Raw genomic sequence first — 11,696 nt, forward strand, 5'->3', positions numbered from 1 at the left:
CAATGGAATTTTATGGATGGATCAATAACTGAATAACATAGTGCCTTTGGGCAAATAAAACACCAGCATGAAGAACTATTTTTACCATTCTCAGTGCAGATAACTAAATATCAGATATCCATATGATACTCTAGAAAATATAGAATTAAAAAATCCCTCAAAATAAAAGGAAAATTTATGTGATATTGTATAAAACAGAGAAAGAATGAGTTCACAAGCCCCTTTCCAAAATGTCACTTAGACAGAGAACGAAGGAACTGTAAAAAATGCTTATGTGTTCCTTCTCCTGCAAAACCTGAAGTGCACAGAAACCAGTGGAAAACAATTAATGTTCACGTCTTATTTTCCTTAGAATGAGATTGAAATGGTACCCTGGTGAAAGATAAACTGTTCCACAAAATACCTGAGGGAACTGAAAGAAATGTAAAGGCTGGATTTGGGGGGAGGGTTGTTCCTTGCAGGGTCAGGCCCTAAACTCAAATGTATGTGTGTATGATATGACTAAACAGCTCTTTGATAACATTTTCTTTTCTCTTTCCTGCTTGCTTTTACGGAGGAGAACAAAAATATGTATGCATATGTTGAGGAACAAGGTATCCAAGAAAAATAGCTTACACTATTGTTTTTCTCTGGTTTGTGGGTGTGACTAGATTAAAGGTCAAAACAAGCTGAATTGATTGACTCTTTAATTTACAATTTTGATCTTCCAGGGAGAATTTGGAGACTATTTTCCAGGACATGAAAGAAGAGTGTCATCGAATATGTATGCTAGCCAGGGAACAAACAGACCAACTGAGTAAATTTAAGATAAAGCCAGAACCTGAAACTGGTAATATCATACTTAAGCTCTTATTGTGATTCAACTGTTTGAAAGCTTTGCTTTATATTTGAAAATACTGTAAATTACACATACATAGAAGTATTTCCACTGTTTACCATCTGCCTTTTTCAAGTCTGTTCACATGGTGCTCAGTATTTCACCAAGAAAATGCACCGCCAGTTTTGGCATTCTATGACGAATGCTCCAAATCACATGCTATAAAAGACAGTCATCACATCAATGGCTCTTGTAATTGTTTTGTCCCTTGGAGTGAGAGGCAGGCACTTACTACATGTGATATCCCATCATACTGTGTGAATGACAGCACTTGCTTGCTTTTAATTTAGCTGTCAGTTCAAAAGATGTCTGTTATGAATGTCTCTAGACCCATATCTGTTAGAGAAAAACTGCCGGACTGAGGAGAGTCAGAAGACATATTTTCTAGACTTCCTTATGCTAACTTCTGATTACGGTTTTGTTATATGGGACAAGAGCTTAATTCAACACTTCCTGAAAACAAAAAATAGACTTGATTTTTGTTGCAACTGGAAGAGATCCTGAATGTCCAGTTCTGCTAATGCTTACATTTAATATAAAGTAAGCTACCATGGGTATTCCTTGTTACTATTAAGCTTTTCTTAATAGTAGGATCAGACTCTTAAGTGATTTCAAAAAAAAAACCTGCCAAACTTACAGTTGAAGCAAAAGACACTGACTTCAGCATTTACTTCTAATTTAGGTTATACCATTACAGAAGTTTTGTTACGTGAAGTGCTAATGTGTAGCTTTATACTAAACTTTATTATTTGGAGATGGGAATTTGGGGGGATGAGTGCTTGGCAACTTATTTCAGAATGGATTTGTTTTCCTTAAATAAGTGCTTAACTCAGCTGAATGAAAAACTGTACATGATATAGATTTAATCTTTTTGATTTCTCTTACTTCTGTGGCCCACTTTAATGAGAGATGTCAGAAGGCTGCTGTACAATACATATGTACTGAAGTTGTTCTCTCACCTGATTAGGAATAACCATTTATTATTATTACCATTTTCGTTAATAAAGTGCTGAAAATGAAGGGAGAATTCTCAAAAGAAAGGGAAAATATGGTCCAATTCTGAATAGTTATTCAGTTTAAATATTTACCTGATTTGGAAACCAATGGGAGTTTGGTACCTGAATACCTTCTAAAATTGTGCTCATGGTGCCTAGCATGTTCTTGTCACTGTGTGAAATGGGTTTGGTTCCAACTTCTATTTCTGCCAGAACACTTCAGTAAATATATGCAAATATGTGTTAAGAGTATGGGACAACATAATTTTCAATAAAATGAAAATATTCATAGCCATAAATCAAAAAGAAATAGAATTATTAGAACAGAATTATTTCCTTTTATTTCTGTTTTGATAATTTTTGTGTCAGAGCTAATATTTGTGAAAGAGAACTATGCTCAGAACTATGCCTCTGATTTCAGAGAGAAAAAATAAAGGTTAAACAGCCAAGATGGAAGATCAAAAACCTCTCAGGAAAACACTCCAACACCACACCTTTAATAACTATACTTAAGTGGACTATTCAATGGGTTTTTTTGTTCTTTCTTCACAGAAATACAGTTTTCCATGCCGATACAGTGTACTGATAAAACTGATGAACAAGCAGAAGAGCTTTTTAAGCCTCGGGTTATAAACGATATAAATAGAGGTGCATCATGCATCACATCTATCACACCAAGAGGAGTGGGCCAAGATGAGGACAACAACTCTGTAGAATCACTTTCTAAATTTAATGTCAAGTTTCCACCTACAGACAATGACTCTGCTTTCTTGCAGAGCACTCAGGAAAAACCAACAGTTCCTTGTACTGGTATAGCTGAAAACATGCTTCAAGATCATAATTTTAACCTGGAGCACAGAGACCGTGCTGTTAACCTCAGTAAATTGGAACCTAACTCATTTGAAGCTCATGGAGTTGATCTCATGACCTCAGCTTTACAAAGCTTAACTACTGTTGACAAAACAAACCCCCCAAATCATGCAAACATACCCATAGAAAATAGCCGTGACAAAACATGTTTAAAAACAACAGACACTGGTTTCACATTTGTACCTAAGCACACAAACCAGGGTATACCTGAAGTAATTTTCTCTTCTTTAGAAGGTGCTGGGACAACCGTCAGAGGTCCTCATCAGGTAACTTTCTATAAATACTGTAAATTTCAAAAAGTGCTAATGATTCAGACAACCACTTCGTGAATATCTTTGAGACAGGTTTAATATATTCTATGAGGTATCTCATCAGTCTTTTCTTAACCCAATACCTCTTACCAGTTTTTCTTCCTGATACTGAAGTGTGTGTACAAGGCACTTTTCCAGTGAAAGGGCAGGAACTTAAGCAGATATAAGCACTGGATATGCTTGCACAAATTTCTGTTCATTTAGATATTAATTGCTTCTATATCTATTTCAAAGCTGTCATTAATCGTAAATTGCCCCCTAGATTGCTTTGTTTCTACCTTTGATCTCAGTTGAGTGGGGCACATAATTGTTCTAATTGTTTTTAATGTACAGCAGAGAACATGACAAATGGACTAATTAAAAAGTTGAACAGATAAATACTTCACCATGGAAAACGATCTACTTTTTATCTCAGTCTGAGGTATAAACAGCACCCTATTCCTTCTCTCTAAGAAAACTTAAATTTTTTTCTTCATAGTTTAAGCAGTTGAGGAGGAAAGCATATTTATTTTTTCAAATGAAAGGAAGTTCACTAAAATAGTTTAATTTAGGTTTATGTAGGTACTTTGGGCTTCAATTTCAGTTATAGCTACTTGACATCCATGGGAGCTTCTGAAAGCAAGGCCCAGTTGCTGTAATATAGAAAAATATTTCAGCAGGTTCTGATAATCATGTTTCTGAATACTTTGCTGCTTTTGTGTAACATCCTGTCTCAACTGAAATTGCTGGCAAAATTATTATGGGCCTTTATAGACTGATTTTTTTACATTTCTGTGTCTTTTTCTCACACCTTGTGAGAGGACAGCTTTTCAAGAATAAGCAAATAATATTTAGGAATTCTGTGAGGGTGGATTTGGCATATTTTTACTATTTACACTGATATGGTTTTGTGTTCTTTGCTGATGACAAGGTACAGGTAGCAGAAGAGCTTTACTTCTCAATTTGGCCACTGCATGACATGAAAAACTAGCATTTGAAAAATGTTTGTAGGACATGATAGCTTTAATGTTTTCTTCTAAAACATACCCAGTTTAGTTTCGTTTTCTATTGTAAACCAGTTTTGCATGAGAATTTTAAACCATGGAAAGTTTGCAGTTCTTCATCATTGTATATTAAACTATAAGCCTGATTTTTCAGAATGTATTTTAAATATCTATTTGTAATGTGGGAGATATCAATTCTATACTAACATACTACAAAAAGCACAGTTTTTATTATGCTTTATTTTTCATTGGGCCCTCAGTTAAAGTTGTGACCGAGTTAAACAAATTAAACCATTTATTTTATCACTGGTAGAATTCCTGTGGAGCTGTGAAGCATTCACTCCATTGCTTGTTACTATCCTCTTTTTCTGTATTCCCTCTCCAGCTTGTTCTTTTACTAGTTAGTCTGTTTATTCATTTTTCAATAGATGGCACCCTGCATTGTGTATTACAGCAAGTGAAACAGCTGGTATGTGATTATAAATTGATAGGGGAGTATGCAGCTTAAAAAGTAGAGAAGAATTGCAGTTGAATAGCAATAAGGGTTTGGTTTGATCATTGGTATTTCTGCAAAATAAGGACATTAATTTTGAACCATCAGTTAAAATGTGAATGATCTACTTTGTGGGGAAAAATATATTAATTCTAACACTTGGAGAAAAGAAAGCTGAAGGTGAACTGTTTCAGTATTTGTAAGGCATATCTACAATAGCACTGTAGAAAATACAGGACGTTGATTAAAATGTTATATCTTATCCAGAAGCTTGTTTGAAACAAGTCAATATTACTTTAGAACCATTAAAAATACATCTGTGTGTATCAATATATTTAAATATCTATCACCTTTATTCAGCTGTCTTCAAAGGAGGTTCTTAAGTATTTTTCCTGGGGAATTGGCTCAGCTTTAAAGGTTTTTTCTGACTTTTAATTGTGCTAAAGATTTGATTCACAGATAATGCATATGTAGATTAAAATACTAATGTTTTTTAAAAATTGCTTGTATAGATGCCCTTTCAACCATATTAAGCTTGGCAAAATTTATGCATAAACTTCTTTGCAGTATTTTTGCCACCTTTCTAACGGGCAGTTACAGCGCTTACAGCTTCCATCATCCCTGCCACTGGTGAAGCCCCAATAGGGAGGAATTATATACCTGATTTTTTTTTCCTACTGTAGATAAAACTTTCAAGTATTTACTACATATGTTAACTTATAAAATGGAAAACCCCATAAATGCAATAGATTTGGCAACAGTAAGTTCTTGGAACTGCTCTCAGTTGCTGTAATAAATTTAGCTCTTTCCTTCTATGTGGATACTAAATGTGAAAACTCAGTACTGTTTTCTTAGGATGTAACTTTTTAAAAAAACATGTGACTGAAAAGAGCAGCAGATTAAAATAAACATGGATATTAGTGGACCTAGGATTTTACAGACTACATTTAACTGTGACTTGCATACAGATGCATGTGTTTATCGGTATTCACAGTTTGAGGGGGTTGTTTCCACCAAAAATATTTCTAAGAATGTTCATGATTTTAAAAGTAAATTGATAGTCTATTGATCTTAATCTGAATATTAATGTTTTTGAAATGGAACACATGTTTAAATATATCCCTGTTCTGAAAAGCATATTAAGCACATGCTTAACACTCTAAGAAAGAAATAGAAATTAAGTGCCTGCCTCAGTGGGTTGATGGATGAGTACCTCCCCTTGTTGTGCTTCCAAGACTTGAAATCTTACTATGTCCTTTGTGGGGTTTTTACAATACTATTTTATCTTTTTTCAAATGGTGCTTTACATCATAAGGTATTAGTATAAGTAATTCTAAACACATTTCTGTAAGGATATTTAAGTGTGTTAGTGTCTAGATAGATTTAATATGCAATTTACACCAGCAACATACAATAAGTAGACTCTTTGAGAAGAAAAACGTGGTGTGATTGCACTTAATTACTAATTAGTCAATTTAATTATATGGATTGCTGACCATAATGAAAGACAGTAAATCTGCTATTGCTATCTGATAAGCTAAACACTGCTTAAATAGGGAATGGGCAGGAAATTGACTCCAGAAAGTTTAGCTGGTTTGAAAAGATTTAACTATGATGAAAACCAGGTTAGTTGTACAGTGAGGAATAAACAATAGATTCTAAGTATCCTGCATGATGAAATTTGAATAAGAGCTGAAAATTAAAATTCTTGGTTAAGTATCAATAGCAAGAAATTTAAAACTTCTAGAGAAACTACTTTCTAAAGTATTCTTGCTTGCTTTTCCATGTGTGAGTGAAGCAAGAGAGAAGAAAACTGAGCCAAAAAAAACTGTAGGGCGCTCTCCTCTTCTAGGTTCCATCCCCACATAGAGCTCATACCAGCTTGCTGCCGTTCTGTCTACTTTGCAGTCACAGCAGTATGCATTTAGTTTTCAGTTTACTTAAAACTTAATCGTCCTGGCCATATAACATAACTATGATTTTATCCTGTGTTGGTAAAACTGAAGTAATGAAACTTAATTTTTAACTTTACTTTGAAAACTGACAGTAGACTTTTTGATTCCTAGTTGCTATGACACTAAATAATTAGTGTACACTCAGACTTAAAGTATGTATTAGGCTGAAGTCCCTTGAACTCCGGTGTCAGGTGAACAGACTTGCTGGCTTTAAACTAACTAGCTCAGGGACCAAGAGCAATACAGCTGCTCTGCCAAATTTATCATAGTTTACAGAATTGCCTGAATACATGGATAGTTACTCAGATGGTCTCACTGGGTTTGATGCTGTCATGGCAGAAGGAATCCTAAAACAGATTATTTGAGACACGATTACACTAAAAGTCAGTCAGAGCAAATAAGTAACTTAAGCCATATGACACTGCTCTAGTCATTTTATTAGTAAATTCAGAACTAGTTATGTGTAAATAAGAATAGAAATAAAATACAATTCATATTAACTCTGTACAAGAAACACTTTGTTCTAAGGTAAAAATGTGGTTTCTTGTCTCTGGCTATTATGTACTATGACTTCTACAGTAAAAGACTCAAATGCAAATTTAGAGAAAAGTCTTGATACATATAAGACTGCTATTATAGACTTTTGCCTAAGCAGTATTTATCATTAATAGATACCAAGTCATTTAAAGTGTTTGCAAGGATAGTATGTTTATAGAACTTTAAAAAATCGAAGTTCTATCTTGTTTTTCTTAAATGAGAACTCTAGTTAATGTCTCTGGCCAGGCAGGTGTAAAGGACGCCTATTTTAAAGAGGCAAGTATTTTTTTATATAAATATAAACCACAGCATAATGTAAACCACAGCAATAATCATTTTCTGTTTCTTTTAGCTCATTTGGCAGCCTCGAGACAATGATTTGCTGGCACAAGCTTATACAGACTCTGAACTGAATCAGTGTGGAATATGTGAATTCTGTCGAGAAGTTTTCCCACCATCTATAACATCTAAGGAAGATTTTCTTCGGCATCTGAATTCCCACTTTAAAGTACAATCTTAATGTATGAGAATTCAATGGATCACTGGTTTTGCATACATCTGATTTTTTTATTCAATAGATACGCTAAGAATTTAAGAATTAAGACTTCTTGTAAGAACTCATGACTGAAATTGTTTGTTAGATAAACACATTTTTAATTGTCCTTTGACAAGGTAAAACAAAACTGTAAGTCACTTGGTACTGTAATTCACATTATTGCTTGTTATGCTTCAGTATTACCTGTGAGAGTGATGTTAAACACCGGGGGGGGGGGGGGGAGGGCAGGCAATTAATTATTGGCTGGATAGGCCCAAAGTCATTATTATAAGTGTAGATTTGCAGGATTAATGCCTTAGTCTGATTGGGGAAATTAGGGTAATGTTAGAATTTTTTTTCACAATCCAGTGATGTAATTATGTTCTCATTGAAGTAAACAAGAAGAGAAGTAGGCTCTCATTTTTAATTTCTATTATAAAATTTCATTTACAATAGTAAACCATAGTAAAAATAGTAAATTCAGCATCTTGTAAAATCATCACAATCACCAAATGCCAGGTGTGCCAAAATTAGGATAGGTTTGTTCACTAGTAACATAAATGAATGGTTGACTTTCCCCGATGATTTATGATAGAGTGTAATCAAACAAAGCACATAAAAGACCCCTTTGCTAAAATGTAACAGTAGCAATTCTATGAATATGTTACATGTTATAAAAAAATAACCATTTTGTTCATGTACCTCTCTAGCATTAATAATTATTAAAAATACTTTCAAGGAAAAGGTTATATTAGTATGAAGGATAGAGTGAGAAAATGTTGAATTTTCCCTAAAACTAAAAATACCGAAGATTATTTGCCTTTCCTTTTGGTCTGCTCTGAAGGATTGCTCAAGTCCATTACAGCCTAGAAAGGAAAGGGACAAACCTAATCACTGAAATTTCTGAATATGCTTAATAGCTTTCTCAATGCAATTTAAATTTGCATTTAGTTGAAACATTGCATTCTGATAAAGTCTGCACACTTCTGGATTTATTGGGATCCATTTAAAAAAAGGGGGGGGGGGCTACTAAGTAATTTAATGATAAAGAGTGACTTGGAGCTTTTTGCATTTGAACTGAATATAGGTTTTAATCCTGATATTTGATGATTAGCATTAATATTTTCATAGCAGCAAAGCACAACAGTTTCTCTTTTTAAAGGTTTTTCGCAGGTGACCAATTTCTGGAAGAATTAACACCTGCATAATTTTTAGAAATGAAGTTCTCCGCAATTATTTCCTCTATTTTAAACATCTCATGTTTGTGACTGGCTGCAGCAGAGTGTACTGTAATAAACAGCAGTGTACAGTGCCTGTCTGCCTCGTGACCTGGAGAAAGAGTTTGTGACTGTTGCCAGCTCTGAGGGCCCGCCGGCCCCCAGCGCTGAGGGTAGGCGCATCCCTGGCCCCGCCGTGGGCGTGGGAAGTACCTCCCCGGAGAGTGGGGCTGGGGGTGGTTCCCGGGAGAGGCAGAAGTTCCAGGACTGGGAGGGGAGAAGGGGATTCGCACATCTCCAGCCAGCCCGACACAAAACCGACTTGTCCTCTCAACCGTGAAATTTGAGCTCAGGAGCTCACGTTATTAAGAGCTAAGCAAACTGCGAATCACCTCTAAAGAAAATCAAGTCATCTGTTCCTGCCCATCTCCCTCAATGGACGCGTTTTCCCCATGAGCTCTCCTGCTGGCAGGGCAGAGCAGGGCAGGGCAGGGACCCCGGAGCCCCGCGCCGGGCCACGGCTTTGTGGCTGGCGGCAGCCTGGCCCCCCCGCTCCGCCTGCAGGGCTGCGGCCTCCCCTGCAGCCAGGGCAGGGCGGGGGGCGGCGGAGAAAGCGCGGAGACACCGTTGTCCAAAGCCTCGTCGACCAGCAGAACCCATCCATTGCCCGCCTCAGTGCGGCGGCCTAGGAAGCTGTTTAATTCCGCGTCCTTCAAGCAGTTGCTGTGAGAGGCCATCCGCATAAAGCTCACCCATCGGTCCACTACGAGGGGCACTGGTCTGGTTTAGGAACTAATAAATAAATAAATAAATCTCACGCTAAGCAATTGTGAGCAACTTGAAGTGGGAGGTGAGCATGGTCCCCGAGTGGGCCTCACTCATACAGCCTCCCTGGAGGAGGCTGCTGCTGCCAGCAGGGACATCTGCTTTATTACACTCGCCAGAGGAGGCTCAGTGTGCCTCCCCTCCGCTCCCCCTTCCACACAAACTCAACTCAGCAGAGGAGGTTGAATCCAAATGGGAAGTGGGATTTCATTAATAATAATAATATCATCTAAGGGGAAGGAGGTGGAACTTGAAGAGCAGCAGACTCGTGTCAAGGTGTACTATGGAACTCCTCCTCTCCCAGGGCCAGCGGGGTCCCTCCTGGGGTAGCCCCGGGGCAGAAGCTGCTTCCAGAGCTCCCGGGGGGGTTCCCTTGCCCCCGCCGGCTCTGGCCGTACACGATGCTGACCCACCACGCTCCCAGCCAGAACTCGCGGGAACTCTGCTTCTGACTTGAAAGCGAGGAAGCAAAGCGGTCGCCGTTCCTGCCGGGGAGGTTTCTGAGGGGCATGCTGCCTCAGCCTGGGGCGAAGGCTCAGTGCCGGCGGCCGGGTAGAACACATGTAGCTCCTCTGTCTCTCCGGCTAACTCGACAGCTGCTCGTAGCTGCAGTAATTAGACTGTCAGTGCTTGTTAGAGGAGAGGAAAACGCTCCTATGACAGATTCCACGAGTCCTCTGTTTTTTAAAATCTCACTGAAATCACCAGAGCATTGGCTAAGATCTCTTATTTCTCTGGAATCAGAAGGGAAGAAGTTCCCTCTGCCATCTCTCACTCCAATCAGAGGTCTCTTCCGACTCCCATGAAACACAGTGAATTCACTCTAAGAGACTCAGGAAAAGTCACCTTCCTTCCCTGCCTACCCGGCAGGAAGAGAGAGCTTCCTGGCCATATGAACTTACTTTGAAAATCCCCTCCTCATATTGCTGAATTTAACTGAACAGATAACTCAATAAGAATGCAGTCTTTGCTCCATTAACTGAACGGAGGAGTCGCTCCACACACGATCCTTCCCATCTGAGATAATGTTAATTCAGAGGATGCTCAGTAGAGCCTGTTCTCCCTTACGAACAAAAGCACTGGAGGATCAAGCCGAGATGCTCCTACCCCCACCCATGGTTCACTCAGCAGATGAGACTCCGAGGAGGCGATTTCTTTTCCTCCCTCCCGTACATTCCCCTTTCCCCCGCAATCATACAAGGTTAACTCAACAGAGGAGTCTCAATCCAAATGGCAACTGGGATTTCATTTAAAAAAAAAAAAAAAATGAAGGAAGGGGGAGAAAAAAATCAGAAATAGGGAAAGAAAAGAGAAAAAGCAGCAGGCTGATTACGAGGTGTCAAAACTGCCAGGAGCAAGAAGGTGATAGCAATCAGGGGTGAGAAGAGTGCGCCATTCGTGCGGGGCAGCTAATTATCCGTCTCATTTGAGAAGAGCAGCATTCGAGGCAGCAGCGTTCGCCTGCTGAACGGTGACAGATTGGCGCGGAGGAGAGGGGAGGTGTTAAAACAATGGAGCTGGGCTTGCGAGCGCTGCTGCATGCTAATCAGCCCGGCCTCCTTCCTTTCTTCCCTCCTTCCTTCCTTCCCTCCCTCCTTCCTTCCTTCCCTCCCTCCTTCCTTGCCTCCCTCCCTCCCTCCGCCTGCCTGCCGCGATCCCTCCTTCCCGCTGGCCGCATGGCAATCCCGACACAGTCAGGCCCCTCGGCGCAGCCGGCGCCGCAGCCCGTAGGCGCTCACCCGAGAGGGTCCCGGTGGGACGGCGCGCCGCAGCACCCGGGGTGGTCTGGCAGGCTGGTGGGTAGCAGTGGCAGATTTCAGACCTCGCCCTTGGTGCCCAGGCTTCCCGGAGCCCCTCAGTATGCGTCCTCGCAAGGGGCAGAGGGGAGAGGCTCTTCGTGCAAGTCCTGGGGGCTCTTTATGCCGAGAGCCCGGCTCCCTCTTTCCCGCAAGAGGACAGGCGGGAGCGGGCAGCGCGGCAGCGCTGCCTAACGACACACAACCCACAGCCGAAGCCCCTCAACAGGCCCGCAAAGGCGAGGGAAATGCAGAGCTCTGCCAGTTCCTAGCGGACTCCAGGGGCTCCGCTGGCCCCCTAG

At 39.7% G+C, this 11,696-nt stretch overlaps 1 protein-coding gene across 2 annotated transcripts in view; it reads left to right on the top strand.

Moving 5' to 3' along the window:
* Positions 1–7,778, top strand: part of TANK (TRAF family member associated NFKB activator) — a 28,385-nt gene extending 20,607 nt beyond the window's left edge. For both annotated transcript variants that reach the window (XM_074911266.1, XM_074911267.1), the window contains 3 exons: positions 711–829; positions 2,425–3,008; positions 7,374–7,778. In XM_074911266.1, coding sequence (XP_074767367.1) covers positions 711–829; positions 2,425–3,008; positions 7,374–7,541 — 871 coding nt within the window. In that variant the 3' untranslated portion in view covers positions 7,542–7,778. The remainder of the gene's footprint in view (positions 1–710; positions 830–2,424; positions 3,009–7,373) is intronic.
* Positions 7,779–11,696: the final 3,918 nt, after the last annotated feature.

Source organism: Athene noctua, chromosome 7 (assembly GCF_965140245.1).
Source record: "Athene noctua chromosome 7, bAthNoc1.hap1.1, whole genome shotgun sequence".
NCBI lineage: Eukaryota > Metazoa > Chordata > Aves > Strigiformes > Strigidae > Athene > Athene noctua.